Raw genomic sequence first — 22,196 nt, 5'->3', positions numbered from 1 at the left:
GGGTGGGGGAAGGGGGCATTACGATTAGCATGTATAATGTGAGGGGGGCACAGGGAGGGCTGTGCAACACAGAGAAGACAAGTAGTGACTCTATAGCATCTAACTACGCTGATGGACAGTGACTGTAATGGGGTATGTCAGGGGGACTTGGTGAAGGGGGGAGCCTAGTAAACATAATGTTCCACATGTAATTGTAGATTAATGATACCAAAATAAAAAAATGAAAAATAAAAAAAGATGCCATGCCACAGATTCAAGAGTATCATGTATCATAAGAAGGACAAATATGAAGAAAATCACAGCCAGGTACACTGAGTTAAACTGCTGAAAGGCAGAGATGGGAGCAACAGTACCACTGGTAGCTGACTTTCAATCAAAATAATGCTTGTAAGAAAATGGAGTGACCTCTTCAAAGTGATGAAAGAAAATAAACGCTAACCTACAATTTTACACAGAAAAAATATCTTTAAAAAGGAGGGAAAAATAAATATGCTTTCAACCAACTCTCAACATAGGAAAGAGAATTAATAATAAAAAAATACTGAAGAAATACCCCGAAGAAATACTAAAGGTAGTTCTTCAAATAGAAGGAAAATGATTCCAGATAGAATCATGGAAATATAGGAAGGCACAAAGAACAATAGAAAAAAGAAAACTATGTGGGTAAATCTATTGAATACTGACTATATAATACAATGTTAGTAATGTCTTCTGTAATTTAAAACATATGTATAATTAAAAAACATGGTATCAGCAGCATACAGTGGGAGAAAGAGTGGAATAAATAGAGCTTAAATATCCTAAAATCTTGCATTATCCCAAAAGTGATAAAAGGACAACCAGGAGACACATGTCTAGAATAACCACAAAAATGAAAATGAGTAACAAATAACAAATAGGGGAGGGGAATAATAAAAATGACTTGATTAATCAAATAACCCATAACTTCAGCTAAAATCATATAAACATTTCTCGAGTATTTATTTTGTAATGTGTTCATTTTGGCTCATCATCAAGTATCTCTCAAGATAGGGACAGGGTAAAGAGAGAAAAAATAATATACTGTGGGTTTCTTATATGCCATGCCATGAGTGAGGCGCTATTCATAACTTAATCCACAGGACAAAATCATAAGGTGGCTACCACCATACCTATCATAGAAAGGAGAAAATAGGACTGAAATTAGGGAAACAAACTCAGAGAAACTAAATAACTTGCTGAAGGTCATAATAAAACTATTAAATGAGAGACTCAACCCCAGGCTAACATGGCCTGTATACTGTTCCACCAAGACAAAGAGGGGCTGGGCTGGTTTGCCTTCCGTTGTGCTGCTGATGTGACCACCTTCTACTGAATAGGATAGGCTCTGAGGAGGAGGATGAACTAGCCTGAAATTTCATATGAAATATTTCAAATTCTCCAAGGGCACTGTGAACCAGATAAGCAGCAAAGTAGCAGAAATGAGTTGCTAAGTGAAGAAATATTATATATTCTCAGCATGATGTAGATGAGAGAAATAGAGAAATGGAATTGTTAAAGATAATTTCCAGAGTCTTCAAATTTTTTTCTGACACACTACCTTCATTATTTTAAGTGTTTCTAACTGTTAACATCTCACACATTTATACTCAAAACAGATGAAAACAACTTTATCCCCAAATCATATAGAAAACACCTTTGGAAGCCCACTGCTCTGAATTTTCAGCAGTACAGATAATCAACAAATAAGTGGTAACTGTGCCCAAATTACCAGTTTCTTACCTTTGAAGAACTCAAAATAATTAAATGCCTTCTACTTTTTTCTAACGCACAGAATGGATGCAGACAGATTTGAACTAAAGTCAGGCAAGTTTTTCAAGATGAACTATCCCTGCAATGTTTATTTCAGTAAGTGCTACTGCAACTGTGAGGAATCATTAGGAGAAACAAGCTAGCAAAGACAAAACCTTACTCATTTACCCTCTTACACCTCCTTGTGAATCCGTGGGAAATACAGTACTCCCCTCATCCAGTTTCCGGGGTCCAGAGATAGATAATCCTCCTTCTGACATATGTCAGAAGGTCAATAGTAGCCTAACACTGTGTCACAGTGCCTACATCATTCACCTCACTTCATCTAATCACATAGGCATTTTATCATCTCACTGTATTGTGCTCACCCTCTGATGATGTTAAGATATTTTGAGAGCACATTCACATTACTTTTATTACAGTATATTATTATAGTTGTTCTACTCAACTTTATTGTTAATCTCTTACTGTGCCTGATTTATACATTAAACTTTATCATAGGTATGCATATGTAGGGAAAAACACTGTATACAAATACAGGGTTTGGTACTATTTGTGGCTTCAGGTATCCACTGGGGGTTCTGAAATGGATCCCTTGTGAATAAAGGAGGGACAACTGTGGATTTGTTTTTTGGGTTAGCATCAACATTATTCTAAATCAAGACCTGGAAAGTACAGTATCTCTGCAAAGGATTTTTGCATTTGTTTCTCTTATTGCTCAAATTCTACCATTTCATTGAGTTGCCTAGAAATAAACAATCTCTTTCCGATCTGAGCCACCTGTAAGATAAGTATTGGCAGTTACTGAATCCAGGGAACAGGTAGAGCTGAAATACTGAAACTAAAAAGCGTATAGTACTTTAGTTGGCCTTTAAGAGAAACTGGGGGCATAGGGCTTTCCCATGGAGTTGTCGGTCCACATGTGAGCTAGAAAAGAACAGAGAGAAGGCAAACCTGTAAACGCTCATGGAGCCTTTATTGGAGTATCTGACTCAACAAATGAAAAACTTTGTCTCCATGTCTATAGTTGAGAGGTCTGGCAGAAAGGGAGCATGCCAGCTTTCATCTAGATGGTCCCTCAGTGATGAAAATGCAGCACTGTGCATGCTAAACAAGTTACAGTCAGCAGAGACTGTGTAATGAAGTCACACACCGCAGTACTTCAAATCCCATCTGAGCACAAGTAAGGTTCTACTAAAGCAGGCCTTAGAATCATGAGAAAAAAAGAAAGGACCTTACTGAGATCACTGAGACACACTAGACAAATAAGGTAATACCACTCATTCAACAACTACTGAGCAATAAGCCCTTGTGCTAGATGATAAGTGGGACAGAAACCCTACATCGGCCTCTGGATCTTCTTTTTAGGGACTTAGGGTCTGTTAAGAATCATAAGGTGCACACAAACATTTGCTCACTTCACATATCTGTGTCATATTTTGGTAATTCTTGTAGTATTTCAAATTTTTCATTATTATTGCATTTGTTATGATGGAGGTAGGCTGCTTTTAGTCGGTGTGGTCAGGAAGGACCTCTCTGACAAGGTCACGTTTGCGCTCGGACCAGAATGAGGAGGAAGCAGAGGTTGGCAGTGGATGTACAGGTCTGCAGCTCACAGGGGAGGTCCAAGCAGAGACACCGACTGAAGTCAACTGCACACAGATGTATTTAAAGCCACAGGTTGCACAGGGTCACACAGGGAGAGAGTATATACATGGTATATACACAGGAAAAAAGAGCCAAAGATATAGCCCTTACTTTTTCCAGAATTTAGTAGAAAAGGAAGGGTAAAAACAGAAAGGTTTTTAGGCAAAAAGCCTGAGGAGCCTTAGGTTGGTCTCCCTTATCTCCTTCAACAGCAGAGAGGAGTTTAGATCCTGGATATCATAGAAAAGGTTTAGAATGAGCATGAGAAGGAATACAATAGGAAATCATCACAAGATGAACACGAGAGAGGTCTGAGGTACAGTAAAGACACCCTGACTCTGTGGGAAACTCAGGAGGGCAGGTTTTAAGATTTCCCCCAGCAAGACGATAAAGTCAGGCTCAGGAACTATGGTCGGTGTGGATTACCCAAGCACAACATGAGGACTGGCAAAGAAACACGGCAGAGGGACCTAGGATGTTAACAAGCTCACTGCTGAAATGCTGACCACCAGGATTCGAGACCAGGAAAGAGAGAGTGGCCTGGTGGTCTAGGAAAAAGCAACGTTCAAGATCAGGGGATCATATTGAGGATGAAGGGCAGAGTGATTAGACATGAAGGAATGTGACAGAAGTATAGGGAAGAGGTTGTGGTCACAGAGGAAAATAGCAGAGTTGACAATCAAAAAAGGAGAGAATTCTGTGATGACAAGGTCCAGGTGTGGCCACCAGGGCTCACAAAGTGTGTGACTTCCCCAGGGACTAAGATTACCCTGGAAGGCACTCCCAGACACTTTGCCGACCCTTGCAGGCTGACGGCAGAAACATGAGGCGGTGGCACTATGGCTAACAGACCACAGGGGTGAAGAAGCGTGGTGTGGAGATATTCCCTAGCGTTTACATGACTGTTTCTGGCTCTAGTCTGCACTCACTCAACATCTGGAAATCTTGTTTCAGCCTTTATACAGAGTGAGGACGAGTCAGTATCTACGCTCCCGGTGCCAACAAGAACTCAGTGATAGAAAGGAGGCTTGTACTCTGCCGAACTAACAGGCTTTTCGGGGTCCAATTAACTTTACAGAACTGAGGTAACCGTCACCTGCAGCATTACAGAGAGCAGAGGCAGGGCTACCAGCAACCAAGGAGCACCACTGCGAGTCACTGGCTAAAGACTCGATTGACTAACTGAACTTCTTACCTGTGAAGCACTAGGTCACACACCCACGACATCGCTCCCAGTTCTATGGCCTCTGAAGATCCTGGGAGGCCAGGGCCATCCCGAATCTCCAATTTTACTTTATGACACTGTGGGGCTACATGGGAACTACATTTCCTAGAGTGCTCTTCCCTGTGCAGTTACTGGTTAGAGAAGAACAAAGCAGCAGCGCATGTGAGATTTGGGGAGGCGGGCAAGCAGCAGCCAGTATGCTCCAGTGGTCCCATGATCACAGACAGAGAGGCAGAGATGCACGGGCAACAGTTTGTCCACACTCTCCTTTCCGCTCCAGGTTTCTCCCCTACTGACCAGCGTGCCCTCAAGACCACCTGATGGTCAGCTGAAAAATCAGAGATGGTAGCTATGAGGAGTCACTTAGTTTTCCACAGACTCCTACCCTAGCTCCCTTAGTGGTCCTGCTCTGCCTGGCTCCCACATTCCTCTGCAAGCTCCAACTTGTCCACCTATGCTCTGGGAGAGCACACTAGTGGTTTTCCCCCATCCTGCAACTCCCCTTTTCAGGCCTTCACTTCCCCAGTTCCTCCTATAATTGCCTAAAGACTGATTCCTCTAATATGTGCTTTATTCCATTACACTTATACTGGCTCTGTTTCCCTCACGGAACCCAAGCTGACACAGTAAGCCAAGAACTGAGCAGACAGCTTTGCCCCCAAGGACTCAGTAATTGACCCAAACCACCTTACAGCACCTTATAGCACTACTTTGCAGTTTGCAAATCCTGTTCACATGATTTAATACTCAACCTTGAGAGGATTAAATAAGGAAACTGAGGTTCCAAATGTTAAGTGACCAGGCAACAACAAAAAGATGCAAAAACCACTTGGAAACAATCTGTACTGGTGAGTAACCAAAATAATTAAATAAACATGAAATGATTGAAACAGTTCTCTGTCTAAGGACCAGAAACAGAAGAAGCTGAGGCAAGATCCATCCGTAAGGATAATTTTTGCATGTTCTATAAAATTAACAGCTGCTACAGGCCCAAGTGGTGCCCAGCATCCCTCACTACTCAGCCATTTTCAATTCCCACCATGTCCAAGTGGCCGACACAGTCTGCCAAGTTCTGTCTTAACACCTGGTTCTCCATTTAGCCTCTGGTTTAAAGAAAATGGGGGCTTCATACTTGAATTTAAACTTGCATCTGTGCATGAAAGGTACCTGAGATAATCGTTGGTGAGATTCTCCCCACTCCTTACCTTGGGCAGCTCTGTCCCCTTTCCCCCTACTTTATTCTTTCCTATAACCCATTTTCTGCTCTTCCTCTGCCTTGTCCATCCCTCCTCACAACAAGGCCTGAAGCCTGCTCTTGACAGTTACAGATGTGTTGCCAGATGCCATGGGTGATGTGGAGGTCTGTGCCCAACTTCCCTAAAAAGGCCCAGTAGTTTAGCTTGAACAGAAAAAAAAAAACTCTGGGTTTACATGTCCTTTAAGAAAAAGATTTTAACTCCATTAATCCGATTATTTTATTCCTTTATTCAGCAGTTCTTTGTTGCATGCCTACGGTGTGCAGAACCACATCATCAGGCAAGCTGATGAGCCAACACCTAGCCAAGCAATGAGCAGAGGATGGAACAGTGTGGTAGCCTTGTAGAGAAGCTAGAAAGACAGGAGTCCTCCAACAATAAGAATCTTTTAAAATAACAAGTAAGTGAAGGGCACGAGGGACTCAGAGCATGCTAAGGAAGACAGAATCAGAAAAAACAGACAAATTCACCCCCAACATCAGGCTTAAACTCCTCCAGGTGACATTCAAAGCTTGTCACAATCTTACAATTTTCTCTCCAGTCTCAACCCTTTTCCCCTGGAGAACCTACAACTCAACCCTCCACTCCAGCCACACACAAAGTTTTCTTCATGCAAAACCAGAGTATTCCTATAAACAGATATATTTCTTTGCCAATACTCTGCCCTCTGCCTAAAACAAAGAACCCACCCCTTTCAGTCAGACAAAAACTTACTGAGCTCACGAGTCCACCTTGCAAAAGCCTTTCCTGATCCTCCCCCAGCCTACTTCTGAACGTGCCTGCTGAGGGTCAGCTCAGCATAGCCACCATGATCACCCCAAGTTTGTTGCTTGTCTGCCTCCCTTGCTAGACCGTGAGCCCTTTGAGGGGGCAGACTGCACCCTGCTCGTCAGCACATTCCCAGCCCTGCAACATGCCTGGTGATACAATGAGTGTGATCACTCCTGCCGCAATGAGCTTCTGCCAACCAGAATTTTTGAACCAGGATTGATCTTTGGATCACCACTGAAGTGAGCTAAGAGTTGCCTAATTTCTTTTGTATCAGAAATGGTCCTCCACTGATGTGTTTTCAGAAAAGCTCTTCACTAAACACATCACAGAAAATGGAGAGTATATGGTTAGAGCAATCATAACACAAAGCATCAGGTAAGGGGCCAGTTCTCAGCACCTCAGGATGTGATATAATCTCAATATTCTGAACCCAAAATTCTGACACTTCAGTTTTATTATCACTCTTCTTTGGGGCTAGAGAAGCCAACTACCTGGGTGCTTTGGATCCTTACAAAAGGTTCCCAATCCAGGCATGGCACTAAAGCCTAAAAAATACACATACCCATAGACAGGAGACATAGGCAGCAACGCAAACAGGTATAGAGGATTGTGTTTGTTGTCTTACCCTTTCTGCAAGAGCACCTCTGTCTGAACTACCCCAGAATGCTCTCCCTTTTCTCTGAACTTTCAGCATTTTTTTGTCGCTAACAATCCCAGGACATTTCTTCAGTGCCACTTCTCTTCCTGTGTCTGTGCCATGCCTCCACAGACAGCATGCAGCTACAGGTCTACATCCTTGTAGAGTGAGACGAGGTACACACTGCAGGCACAGCACCACTGCCCCTTCCCTCGTCGTGGCTGGAGCTGGCTGCTCGCTGAACAGTGAGGACACGCAGACGGTCTGTGGTCTGGACCAGCTTGGCCACAGGGGCCTGGAGGCATGCACGGAGCTGAAGAAGTCTGCTTCTCTGCACTGTGAACAACCAACATGAGGCCCGGGAAGGGAGGGGATGCCAGCTCGGGATGGGGGAGGTTGTGTCAACCCCGCAGAGAGAGGAAGGCGTGATGGGCATGGAGAGACAGTACTGACAACCCATGAACTGTTTGTCTTTCACAGAAGCTGCCAAGAAAAAAAACTAAGAAACACCTCCCAAGGAAGAATGGAGGCTTTCTCATCCCATCTTTTTTATATGTGGGCTCCATTTTTCTCCTACCTTACCCCACAAACCTGTCTTGGAAATGAAGTCACCAGCAATTCTTTCTCGTAGTAACAAAAAATACTATGGTAGTAACAAAGAATATAGTAAGCACACATACAAAAGACAGTAAGGACATACAGATAACCTCTGCCCCCATTATGACTTAAGGCCCACAATGAAGATTTCATATATGTAATTCATATAGGTGTTAAGTTAGTTAATTATACATGCATATGTGTATGTATATATATATATATATATATATATATATACACAGGAAAATTACATATAAACAAATTAATAATTCAAAGACTTGAATTCCTAAACCCCAGGATAAACAAAACCAGATGTGGTCCTGCTTTCATGGTGCTTATGGCATAGGATGAAACGAACACTCATGGATGAACAGGGCATTATAAATCCGTGGCTGTCCCCTGAAGGAACAAGGCTTGGTCACAACCCACAACAAAGGAAGTGAGGCCAGCCTGTGCTTAGGTAGCCACCCAGCTTGGGCTGTGTCCTCATCTCTCTAGAAATGCCAGGCTTGACTCAAGCTCCAAAAAAATTAAACAAATGGAAATAATCCCAAGACAACATATATACAAAAAGAGGGGCAATGGGCACATAGATTATATAGTTGTTTCTAAGGGCATGGAGTAAAGGCAACTTAAGAAAACTTCAAGAGGAGTCATCAAAACTTGTTCACAGGCTCCGCTGTTTCGAGGCCCAAGGGCCCTCTGGGAACACACTGAACAGAATGCAGAGCTTGCCCCGTCACTGCTGTTTTCTTAGGACCAAACTCATACTCTGCTGCCTGGTAACAGCCATTGGCCAGTGGGTCCTGAGTGCACAATTAGGCAGCAGAGACAACCTTGCTGCCTCTGTGACTCTGCAGGTGTGGTAACAGAGGTACCGTCCCCAGGTAGCAACAAGCCAGGTATACCACTAGCTCTCTGGAACGCATGCTAATGTTTCCGATGAAACTTGTGGGATAAATTGTTATTGAAGTAGGACTCTGATGAATAGAGCAGATGATTGCATTAATCCTTGTTTCCACAGAAAACCATCTAAATTCCCTATCGTTCCTCTAAAATTTATCTGTGTCTCTCATCAGGTGATATAGTCCTTTGAAAAAATGCTCTGATAAACTACCTAAGGGGAACATCAGTAATTGTTTTGTGAGCCATTTTCCTTGTAAGAAACAACCAAAAATAGGATTATGGCCTGACTTATCACCTTAATTTAGCAGGCTAGCTTCCTGTAAGCCCCAGCAGAGCTCACCAGCCTTAGGCATGTGGGCTCTTAGCTGCTCTGTGGGCACTGACAGTGCTGCCAACACCTCTCAGGGTGACTTTGCTCACATTGTTACTCTCGCCAACCACCCCTCCTCCCCTGAGTTTAATATCCGCATCCCCTGAGGTCTCTCTTGCTGTTCCAGCTTGAATCAGTTAATCCCCAGATGGGACACCAACCCGCACACATTGATCCACTCTCACCTCTGGGCAACTGTGTTGGTCATTTTCATATCTGAAATGCTTTTCCTACTTCTGGCTTAAACTGCTTTCTATACCCAACTGCTCCATGGAGCCTTTCTATAATAGCAGCTCTTGGCCTCAGTTTTACCTCTATAATTCTGATAGCCCTATATGCACAGCATCTAATAATTCATCTATTCAGATGTTTAAAACACACCAATGATCCATTCTGCTGTTCAGCTGTGACTGGCTCAGTTTCCACTTCAGACTCCATTTCCTAATTTCTTTGTAATCTCCCTGTCTTGCCTGAGGGTTTCATCCCCGGGCAAGGACATTATGGATTTGATGAGACCAAGAAATGACAACGGAACATTCTTGGGATAAAAGGATTTATACCTGGGTTTATTCACACAGTGGTAGGTCAAGCACTAGAATCACATCTGCATCCAGCAGTCTGCAGGTCTGTAATCCTCCTCCATCTCTGCCTCTGCCCAGAGCACTGGGCAGAGCTCTTCATATAGTGACTCAGTCAATAGCTCATTGCCTACAGGTGTGGAAGCAGTCGCCTAGCAGTAGGCCAATTACATCATCAAGTAGTTTAGGGTCAGCTGAGGATCCTGGCCATAGGAACTACCACTTTTCCCACACTCCCACAGTGTCAGAAACATGGTAAATATTCCCTAAATGTTGCTAAATTCAGAAAATTAAGACCACAATGAAAAGCAGAAATATCTTACATTGCACAGTAGGGTAATAGTTGGGCACAAATTATTCACTCACAACTGTGTTCACTTTGACCAATATGACTAAGGGCCTACCATGAGTCAGGCTCTGGGCTAGGCACTATGGTCTTAACTTGAAGCTTATCATATGGATTTCTCAATCAAAGATGATGGACTATAATGTCTTCTAATAAATAAAAGATGTGGATGTGCCAGCCTTCAGAAAATGGAAAAATGAGCAGCTGTGCCAAAAGTAGTTGTTTTTATTTTTTTAAGTCCTCACTGCCACATTAGCAAAGTAGCAGGACGCTGGACAAACACCAAATCAGCTAACATTCTATTCCCAGGACAGTCTAGAAGGGCAGTGCATTTACAGAAGCACTATCCACCTTTCACCTTCAGAACAGTGTAAGGCAGCAAGCCACTTCAAACACAATCAAGAATTCACTCCTAGAAGGTTCCTGAGAAGCTCACAAACACCTGCAGCCAAGAGAAAGCACATCATGGGGGCTGCAGCACCAGGAGTGGCATCTCAAAGCAGCCAGGATGCAGTGAAGACCAAGGTCATAAGCACAGGCTTCTAGGTATAACAGGGAGGTTTTCCAGGGCATATCCGTTTAATTGGTATTGTATCCAACAGCATTTTGAACCATCCCCTTTCCAGAATAAGAGAATGAAAAGGAAGAAAGTCCCGAAACACTAGCATCACATTTCTTAGGCAGTTAAGGCCATCATTTGGAGACACCTGAATTTCAACTCTGCTACCAAGGAAGGAGGAAAATCCAAAGTAGTGCCAGCACTTAGACCCATGGAAAGATGCCTGTGCCTCTTCTTGCTGTGGCCCGGGGCCATTAAGGAAAGGAGAGCCTGTGCAGCACAACCCTGTACCTGCCTCTCCGCTAGACTTGAGGGCTCAATGGGAAGAAAACACATCACACTTCTCAGAGCTGAGACTTGATTATTTGACCTCTAACTTACTCATGGCTGACATCCTCAACACACTGGCAGAAATAAAAAATCAGTAATAAGAAACAGTCTGCCATCCAGAAATGTATTGGCTTTACTGTTTCTGTGACTTTTCCCAGAAGTCCATTTGAAAATGCAGTCAGCTGGGTGGTGGGGACACCTCTGCAACCTAGAGAACCATGGAGAAAAGATGCCTAGTCTCACAGTGCGGGAATGCGCTGACAGTGAGGGGCGGTGGGGAGTCGTTGCTGATAAAGTGACAGAACGACATACAATCCCGAGCCCTCAAAGATACCAATCATCCGCTGTGGAGAGGTGCCAGGGTGATGAGAGATAAGAGGCACAAAGCCTGCAGACAGGAGGAGAGCTGGGAAAGATGCGCCAGGAGCCAGGCTGGACCAACCAATCCATATGGCCAACAGCAGGGGTCAATGTGGACTCAAGAGAGTTCTGGAGAGGGGGACCTTGGGATCAGCTAGCCCAGCCCCTTACTTTCCAGAGGCTAAGAGCTATTCTGCAATTTATCCAAGGTCACAAAAGTAGTGAATGGAAGATCAAGAGCCCAAACCTAAGCCTCCTGCTTTAAAAGACAAGGAAACAAATGTCATCACATTTTGGCTAATTGTATCAATTCCTTTCTATGTTTTCAGACATACGTTTGACTAACACTGAATATCAGGACTACCACTGAAAGGCAGAAGAGTGTACAACGTACAGACTCAGGAGCCAGGCCACATGGGTTTGAATCCCAGCAGATCTGCCACTCACTGTGGTACCCTGAGCAAGTTACTTCACCTCTCAGTCTTCTCATCAATCAAATGCGGGCAATAATACTTATAAAGAGGAGTTAGTAATAGGAGTTACAAAGCCTACTAAACAAGTTAGTATGTGTAAAGTGCAGTTGCTGGCAAAAATAAGTGCTAAGGAAAAAAGGCAGGAAGGAATTTCTTAGGGAAGATATAATCCTCACATTGGTTGCTATCCAACCCCCAACTCATCGTACTCCCAAAGATACTACCTTCTCCCTATAATACCTGAGCTTCTAAAAGCTCACACCTCCATCTCCTAATCCAATCACAGGCCCAACCCAGTCAGATATTAGAGGTAAATGGGTCAAAAAGACATGAGAGGAAAAACTGGGTAGGTGCCTGCCCAGACGACCACCCTCAGGTTTCCCCTTCCAGACCCTGAGCTCAGACGTGACCCCTTCTGATCCTCTCCTCCTACCTTCTTGGTCCGCCCGATCCCTTGTGCCCCTGGATCTACTGTTTTACCCTCATCGTGTCCTCTAGTTCCTCAAACCATCTGCTATTCACTAGGCCTTCCAGCCTCTCTCACCTGCCTGTCCCACCTGGATTCTGTGGCCAGCCTTCCCCGGGATGCTGTCACCAGCTCCGTACAGATCCCTACACTCCTCATCCTTCCCCCTTCCTCTCAGGGAGAGATCATACCATGCCTCTCCCTTGCTCCAGACTCCCAACTTGGCGGCACAGTGGTGGCTAACTGAAGGCCTGCCCCACTCCCAAACAGCCCACCCAAGGCCACACTCCTTGGGCTCTGACTCTGACCACGCTCTTTGCCTCAGAGGTCACCAAGGAAGCCCAGGCCACCACATAACTTGTAATGCAAGCTCTCTTCCAGACTAGGGCTTCTCAGACTTTCACATGCATTCGAATCCCCAGGGATCTAGTGAAAATGCAGATTCTGGTTCAGCAGGTTGCACTGGACCCTGAGATGCTCCCAGGTGCTGCCAATGTTGCTGGTCCCCAGTCCCCATTTCAAGTAGCCAAGTTCTAAGGACTTAAATACATTAAGTTTAATGCTTGTATTTTTCAAGGTATTTTATTTTTCATCTTTGTGACAAACCCATAAGAGAGGTGAGTTCCATTTCACAGATGCACAGAGAGAACAAAAAACTTGTCCAAGGTTCACACTGCTAGAGGGCTAATCCAAAGCCGGAGCCCTATTTTTTTTCTCTGTAAGTTCTTTTCAAGAGCAGAAATAGTTTAGAAACACACAAGTAATGGTTTATTTGTAATAAAACTACTGAGATCTTTTTAGCTGATTAAAATGGGAGAAAGATGGGTTATAAAACAGCCACAAAGTCCCTGCACTGGAGACTGCACCTAACTGCCAAAGGCCTAAAAGCTGCTCTCAGAAAGAAGCTTGAGTCCACCAACCAACACGGAAGAAGACATCCAGAGGAACCTGGGAAAAACTTTCAATTTGTGCAAAGAATGAAAGTAGCATATACATAACCCAAACTGGCATGTCTGGGGACTCTGTGACCACTCTTGGGGTTGAAGAGGTCAAAGCACTGCAGAGACCAGGCTCCTCAAAGCACACCGCTCCCTGCACATCCCCCTTTTCCTCTCCCTCCCTTCCTCTCTGGGAGCAGGCTGAACACTCTGACCGCCAACGCCAGGGGCTCCATTTGAGCCCCAACCCCACAGTCCCCCCTTCCCCAGAGTGCTGCCCAGCAATCATCCTTGCCTGGCCCTCCTCTCTTCAGCCTCCTCCCCGGTGATCTTTCACTCGGGACCACTTGAAAAGGTGGCTATAGTGTAGGCCTCAGAGTTCCTTCCCCACCCAGCTCACTCCTCAACTTCTGTGATTTCACTTCCTCCTTCACTGCTGGATCAGCCTCTGTAATCTCCAAACCCAAGGCTTCTCTTCATCTTTATCTTACCGGATTTCAGAAACACTTTGACCAATCCCCCTGTAACAAGTCTGCTCAGACCCGTCTCTGCTTGGCTTCTCACGGCATGCTCTTCTGGATCTTCTGTGTGCCTCTGACTCCTCCTTCTAGAACCCTCCCTTCCTGTCTAACTGCAGGCATTTCCAAGAACTTGCCCTTGGTCCTCACCCCCATCATCCAGGTGGGGCTGCATTCCCTGGCGACACCACCCACTACACGGCTTGCACGTCCCAGCCACCCTTGGAAGGCAGGCCGGAGTCGGCTCTGCTCACTGCAGAATCCCCAGCACTCATGACAGTGCCTGAACTGGAGTGATATGCTCTCTCTCAACACTGGCCAAATGGATGAATGACCTACTCACCATGTCACCAAGCTTCTCAACTTCTGTCTTCAAGCAGCTCATTCCAAGGCCAGGATGGGGCTAAAAAGGGCTGCAGTTGACCATGTAAAAGATCTGCCAACCTGATAGAGCTGAGCACATAGGAAGCAACACCTGAACGGCTCTCTGGGAAAACAGGGCTTCTGGTGTAGGTAGGTCCAAGCGCTGAGGGCATCAGTATCATGACACACGTGAAAATCACGTGGGTGCCTTACCATGGATCACAAGCTGGGAATTTCTGGCCCACTCTAGCTCTGAGTAAGAACAAGGAGGAGGCACTATCAGGATGCTCTTGGCTTCGGGTCACTTTTAAGGTCTGAGAAGTAACCAATCTGTCTGCATACTGCCTTTGTTTCATTAGGATTCAAAGGCAGTCCCCATTCTGAAATGTGCCCTGAACCCTTAAGCACAATTCCGTTCTTCACAGTTTTAAGCCAAATTCATCCTAGACAGAGCAACACTAGCCGGTGTTTCTCCATTCCCTGAAATATTCTGAATGATGTAAATGCTTTCACGTCCCAGCTGCTTATAAAGGTGCAAAGCAGGAAGCAATTAAGGTCCCAGAACATCATACTTAAACTTGAATCATGCTGCTTAGCGACTCCATAATCTCACACAAACACTTAGGGAGTATTGTGGAGAAATCAGCATTCGAAGAACACAAACGTGTACACAGTGCCATTATCTCTAGTCTACTGGAAATCACATTGCTGGTACGCGCAAGCATTAACTACTGGCTCTAATTCTGTTGCTTCGCAAAGACTACAGTTGGTGTGGGGAAAAAATATTCCAAGATCGAAAAAAACCACTGACTGCGCCAACTGCAGCACTTCGCCTTTTCCAGAAGATAAATTATGAAGAATTTTTTGCCAGTTCAAGTTATTTTCCCAAAGCAGAAAGTCAAATGGCCTTGCTATCCTGCCTTTTAGGAACCAAAGCAATTTAAGTGAATCGCTATGAACTGCCCTGACAGTGTTCCCCCCACTTCATTTGATAAAGTGAGATGCAGAAACACACCGACAGACAAGCACACACCTTATTTAACAGCCAGACGCAGTGCCAATATGAAAACGTATGTTCAATCTATAGGGCAAAATCAGCTCGGCAGCTCAGCACTAAAACAAAATAGCCATATAAATGCCGCTAACCCGACTGCCTTGTAAGGAACAATCACTGACAACTAGAGTTCCTATTCAGCAGGCTAATAAGAATAATTATAGCCAGGGCAGGCATTCATCAGCTTGGCAGATACAGGAATTCTGTTAACAAGGCTAAAATGAGTGCCAAGGATTCTCTGAAGGCCATAGCACTTCAAAGACCTTTAAGCTGAGTGGATTCACTGGGGTTCCTCCTGACAGTCTTCCTCCTCCTTCAGTCCTTTCTGGAAGAAACTGCATTTCAGTCCCAATCCTCAGAGCAGGCATGGTGACTTGCTCGGGGCTGCAGAGCTGTCCCACCTGGGAGGTGCATCTTGGCACAGCCCCTTCAGCCTGAGTGGGCTGCACTCACCCCACCCTATTTTTAACTGCACTTTCACTGTCAAACAGTCATCATCCTATTTCACTTAAACCATTCGCAATGAATACACAGCATAAGGTTAGCACGACCGACCATCAGTCAAGGTTTGCTTCGTACAGGCAGGATGGAGTCCTGTGATCGAATCCTGGCTCTGCCAAGGAATAGCTGTGTGACTCTGGACAAGTTATTTAACTTTTCTGGGCATCCCTTTTCTCATCTGTAATAGAGAAAATAACAGCTCCTTTCTCAAAGGTATTGTGAGGATTAAAAGAGAAAGGACATATAAGCCTGATGCTTGATATGCACTCTATAAATAGCAGCTACTATTACTCTGTGCTGCTTAGGCACAGAGCCATGGAAAGATTCTAAGAGAAAAGACAAGATACTCAGTGTACACACACACACACACACACACATTATATATGAGTGGCTAAGCCTGGGCAGTGGGAAGGTAGCCACATTTTTCTTTTTACTTTATATCCTTTTATGTCAGCGACAGAAACTGCTAACTGCTACCCCACATCTGTTTGTCAATTCATACATAGCAGCTGGCACACAGCTGCCAGGCTATTTTGCATTTCTCAGCTTCCCTTGCAGCTAGTATGGCATGAGACTAAATTCTCTTGAATGGAATGTGTAACCCTTCCAAGCCTGGCCAATGAAGCCTTCATATATCTCCTCCATGCTCCTTCCCCATCCTTCCCCCTTTATGGGGCTTGGAAAGGTGGTGATGACAACCAAAGTGATCTTAGAAAGCATAGGCTGCAGACAGCAGGACTGCCATCCACCTGGCAGCCAGATTCTGGCCGTGGGCAGGTACACCACCCAACCGTTTCATCTGAGACATCCTTGCTGCACTGTTATGAAAATCACTTCTATTGTCTGAACCATGTTTTGGTGTTGTTATAACAGTTTCGCCTACTTAATTAATATAAAACCTTTCTATATTATCTGAATTTTAATATATAGATGTAATTAATGCTTTTGTCATTAAAAAACTATTGCAATGGATTTGCAGTATTTTTTTCAAAAGACACAAACTAAGCAAATATTTTAATCCCTCTCCACAATCCTAACTTCCACTCCCCAATTCAAGCTGCACATGAGTAAAGACCTACCATCCTCAAACACTGCTGTATTAGGCTGGCCCTGAGAACTATTAAAGGCCACCCATTACCCACGGACAAAGAGATATATACATGTATTCATTCAATCAGCCAACATTTATCAAACTAGGTGCTACTAGGTGCCAGGCATTCTATCAGTAATGAATGGGAATAACATGGTCCCTGACCAGGTGATATAATCAGGGTAGGGGTTTAGACCAGGAACAGACAATCACACACAGGGAGATAATTAAGTGCTATGATGGGAGAAGTACAGGCTACCTGGAAGCACCCACATGGCCAGCAAACCCACCCCTCCAAGTCCAGACTTCTCAGCACAGAAGGAAAGGCCTCTAGGATCCTCCTCAACCTAACTTTTCAGTTTGCTCCCAATACGGTCCCCACCTCCAGTTACAAGGAACTTACACGCCATTTCTGAATGGGCCGTGTACTTTCACTCATCCACACTTGATGCCTTTCTGCAGAGACTCGAATGTTCTTTCATCCTTTCTTTCAAAATTCTAATCATCCTCAAGGTTCAGCTCAAATGTCACCTCTTCAGCAAAATCAACCCCAATTTCAAGTCAAAAAGAATTATCCTCTTCCTTGCTTCCTACTTGCACTTGGATTCTGTCAGGTATTTCATTCTGTCTTGTAGACAGCTATTTTATTATCTGTCCACCCACCCCCACTGACCACTCAGTAAGGCATATCTCCAAGGCACTGGTATGGATGGACTCACGGGTGTTCAAGAAATGATGTATTAGGTCAGAATAAGCAACAGAAGTGAAAACTTGCTCTATGAAACTGAGTGGGTTCTGAGGTGATCATGATAGGTAGGTTTAGGTAAGTTTCACGAAGAAAGTGAGTTTTAGAGGAATGAGGAAATGAACAGGCAAGAGGAGAGAAGCAGAGGGGGCATTCCCAAGCTGTGGCAAATGTTAAGACTGGAAGGTTCCCATATGTTCTATGTAGAGCACGGCAAACAGGTTACTTAGGATGATGTCTGAATCGGAAGACTAGAGGGGAGAGAACACAAGGGGCAGAACATCCTTGGGAAAAATCATAAAGAACCAATGAGCAAAGACGGGACCCCAAAAAATGATCCTTTAGGAAAAATGATGAACCAAGAAAGGAGGCTAGGGGAGTAAGTGGACCAGGAAGACATCAGAAGTTACCTACGTGGGGAACTACCAGAACCTCGTCGGGATAGGAGCTGCAGACACCAGGATGGGAAGAAGCTGGAGTCTGCACTATGAGAAAGGCCACAGAAGTGAGGGACTGTGTGCATGTGGAGGTCACAGTGAGCAGTGATAGCAAGATTAGGCCCAGGTTGCAATACAAAAGGAAAGATGAGCTTGCTGATCAGCCTATTAAATTTCAAAACCTAGCACAGGGCTGGAGAGCTACAATAGGGAGGGCTTCCCAGAGGTCAGACTGAAGCCACCAAGTAAGATTCTGTGGGGCAGCGTTATCAGGCAGAACACCAATTTCAGAGAACTGTTAGGGGACAAGGCATTGGCTGGTCACACTACAAAAGATCTCTGTGTGTAGTTAACAGAAGAGGTTCAGCCAGGCTAGTATACATAGGACCGAGACTTCCCCAGCTGTTCCCCTTTTATCCCTTTATCATAGTTACCCAAGGGCATTCTTTTCAAACTTCTGCCTGACCCCACCACTGTAACTGGTGCATGGGGTGAACTGCACAACTCCACAGGGAATCATTCACCTAGACTACAAGGTGAACAAGCAGGTCCTGGAGTTGTGCAGAGCATAACCTGTGCAACCACAGACCATGGCCCTGTTTGACCAAGACACCTTAGCCAATTGATGGATGTGGACTATCACCAGTAGTGTTCAACAAATGGAGGCCTTAAAAGGACCTCAGGGTGAAAGGAAAGAATAAGAGCATTAGGATCCAAGACCACAGAAAAGACATTACAAAATTAGGTGAACGGCTTTCTGCACGTAGCTGCAGTGACATGAGATGTGGACGAGCTCTCTTGGGGAGTGAAATCCAGAAAACCCCTCAGAGGTGAAGGAAGAAAACACAGTAGCAGCTATAAAGGCTGGCCCACCAGTAGCAGGAATCATGAGAGTTGGGACAGCGTAGACCCTGGTGCCAGCAGGACGCGAGTGGCTGTGGAAGGCCTCCACTGAGACCCTTTGACCATAAGTGCAGAAGTCATTTATCCTGTGTGCAGCTGGGGCCTGGCTGCTCTGCAGAGGATTCTGATGGGCTTTCTCTAGGGGCTTAGAAGTGAATCCATGGTCAGGTTGCAGGATTCAATCTGTTCTGGTTGACACAAACCAAAGTGATCCATGGATATCAAAAGCATTTTATAGATCAGCCTCTGGGTACCATGCAGGCACTTAATAAGCAGATGTGTTTCTGTGGCTAGATTATGGTAATATAATCAATATGGTTATGTGACCATCTTTGTGTAGATACAATATAACCATCTTTGCATGGATACACATGGTTACCTTAATTTAACCATATTAATATGTAACCACGTGTATTCCATGTGAAGATGGTGTCTGTGTGTATGGAATAAAAGGAAAATGGAGAGGAAAAAACCCACCGGAGAGTCCTTGGGTTGCAGGAGGACACTGGGCCAAGTGATCAAGAGGCAGCAAGGATTGGGGAGAGTCAAAGTGGGGACAGTAAAGGGAGGAAAAGTAACAGGTAGGAAAAGTTGGAGAAGCCAAGGCTTCTAGGTCTTTGTGTGTAAACAGCAGTTAGGCAGCTTCAAGAAGAGCTAAATTAGGAAAAGCCTGGGCAGAAGATCTGGCCACAGCGCTACCGTGAGCGAAGGGCTCGCACACCCATTTTTATTGCAGCGCTCTGGGCCACCCGGTGACCTTCACTGGAGGAAGTTGGTGGACTCTCTCGCTTCCCTGGAAAGGCAACCCAGCGTGGGTTTGTCTGTGAATTGCCATTCGGCCGGTGTCGGCTCCGGCGGGGCATATCAAAGGCGCATATTTCCGCTCTCAGGCTGGGGACGCGAGCCGGGCACCGCAGGCACGTTTCGGACCGGGCGTTCAAGGTGAGCCGGGCTTCCGGCGGCCAACAGGTAGGGAGGGCTGGGGGAAGCCGGCCCCCCCGCCACTCCCCCGGCACACGTCCGGGCGAGCCTCGGCCTGGCGGGGCCGCGACCTGCACCCCGCGCGGGACCCGGCCGCATTCGCGCCCGGCTCCGGGCGGCCCCGTGGCCGTTCCCCGCCGGGCCGCGCCGCCCGCTTCTCCCCGCCGGGTCTCCCGGGAGCGGCCCCGGCCCGCTGGGCGCCCCAGGCCGCGCGCAGCAGCTGCGCCCCGCCGGCGCCCCCGCACCCCACCACGCCCCGCGCGCACTCACCCAGCGACAGGAGGGCCAGCAGCAGCGGCCTCGGCGCCGGGCGCCCCATGCTCGCCGGGCGGGAGCGACTCTCCCCCGCCTTCGTGCCCGCCGCCGCTCCTCCCCCTCCTCCTCCGGCTCCGGCGGCTCCAGAGCCAGCGCTCCTCTGCCTGGGCCGCGCGCCTGCTCCGCTCTCCTCGCAAGCCGAGAAATCCCAACGCGGGGGCTGCGTGCGCCCCGGCTCCGCGCCCGCCTCCTCCCCGCCCTCCTCCAGCCGGCCGGGCACCGGGACCCGGCACCGGAGCCACCCGCCCAGCCTAGTGTGCAGCCCCGACCGCTTTCTGAAAGCAAAAGGGAAGAACCGCCGCGTCCGCCCGCCCGCGCCTCCCATCCGGCGCTTTGCCAGCAACAAACACAAACTTTCCCAAGCCCCTCCCCGCCCCAGGTAACGGAGGAAGGGCTGGGGCCACCCGCTTAAAGGGGAGGAGGTGTCGGGGCCCACCGAGCCCACCCCTTAGGGCCCCCGCTCCACGACAAACTTTCCTCCGACCTTTAAAAGTTGGCCTTGGAGAAACTCGTCTGGAAATGCCATCGCTCTAGCTCCATTCCAGGATACTCCGCGTTCCACCACTGCTGAGTCCTCCGCGCGCGCGTCTGCTGTCCTCCGCCCCGTCCCAAACTAAGCACCCCACCAGCCAGCGTGGCACTTGCTAACAGTTATTCAGATGGAACTGAAAGAGATGAAAGGACTTTACAGGCCCCGGATTCCAGCCTCTTCTGGGTAAGAGGCTTTAAGTGTTGAGGTGGCTTGTCCAGGGATACATAGAAGTGGCAAGACCAGAACCCAGATCTCACAGGCTGTGCTCACGGCCCTATTGCGGTGGGCGTCCCTTCCCTCTAGCACCATCTTCCCTCTCCAGGGTGCATGCGGCACTGATTAGAACACTTCCCACAGATATATCCATTAAAAAGATTGAAGTATATTAATAGCTACAGTACTTCATAGGAATGTACTCTTGAAAAGATTATATTTATTGCTTTAAGTGGACACAACTGGTTGCTAATAAAGATGCTTTTCTCCCCACAATAGGGTTTTATGCTTTTGATTTGAAAACAAAAGGTCCAGTATTGGGAACAAATTTTGTATTCATTGTTTAAAACTTCACAAGAGTGATTCCAACATACAGGCAGAAGCACTGGTCCCCTTTGTCCCCCAACACCACAGCCTTTCATTAATATATGCAAAACAAATCACAGATGTTAATGGGAAAACTGCCCAAACCAGGGAGAACACTGCTTTTACTCTGATGCATCATTTCCACCAAGTATTGGTTATTTCCACTAACAAATGTGTGATTAACCAGGTATGAATGCTTTTGAAAGAGATGTAAAACTCCATCCCTGCCGGTGCAACAATGTGAATGTACCAATGCCACTGAACTGTACACTCAAAAATGGTTAAAACAGTGAAATCTGTTATATGTATTTTGACACAATTAAATTTTTAAAATAAAATTCACCCTTGCCGCCAAGCCTTTCTTCATGCTGTTCACCCACCCTGCAATTCCTTTCCACTTACCGTCCCATAGAAAACTCTGGAATTTCTCTGGGATGCTTCTGAATTTCATTCAATCAATTTTAAATGCAAACCTAATGGTATGCCTTGGAAGATGCTGGAGCTACAAAGAAAAGTAAGGCCTGGCCCTTTAAGAAGCTCAGATCTTACCTTTTCTTAACTGAACCATGTCTGAACCGCACATTTGGTACTTGATCACATTCAGGTAAGCACATGCTATGAAATAAATGTGTTCCCACCAAATTCATATATTGAAACCCTAATCCCCAAAGGTATTTGGAAGTGGGGCCTTTTGGAAGGATGAAGCCCTTATGAGTGGAATTAGTACCCTTATAAGAAGAGACACAAGAGAGTTTATCTTTCTACCATGTCAGGATACAGCAAGAAGGCATCTGTTTGCAAACCCAGAAGAAGGCCCTCATCAGGAACTGAATTGGCCAGCACCTTCTCAGCCTCCAGCACTGTGAGAAATAAATACTCTTGTTTAACCCACTGTAAGTCCGGGGAAAGGAAATCCTGGGGCAAAATA

At 46.0% G+C, this 22,196-nt stretch overlaps 1 protein-coding gene across 1 annotated transcript in view; it reads right to left on the bottom strand.

Annotated features, from left to right (window-relative positions):
- The window catches only part of PTGFRN (prostaglandin F2 receptor inhibitor), a 74,451-nt gene extending 53,539 nt beyond the window's left edge, over window positions 1-20,912 (bottom strand). The window contains exon 1 of the mRNA XM_036924467.2: window positions 20,113-20,912. Coding sequence (XP_036780362.2) covers window positions 20,113-20,482 — 370 coding nt within the window. The 5' untranslated portion in view covers window positions 20,483-20,912. The remainder of the gene's footprint in view (window positions 1-20,112) is intronic.
- Window positions 20,913-22,196: the final 1,284 nt, after the last annotated feature.

This window comes from Manis pentadactyla, chromosome 4 (genome assembly GCF_030020395.1).
Source record: "Manis pentadactyla isolate mManPen7 chromosome 4, mManPen7.hap1, whole genome shotgun sequence".
Classification (NCBI taxonomy): Eukaryota; Metazoa; Chordata; class Mammalia; order Pholidota; family Manidae; genus Manis; species Manis pentadactyla.
Note: the sequence above shows the minus strand (reverse complement) of the source record. Positions and strands in the feature narration are given on the sequence as shown.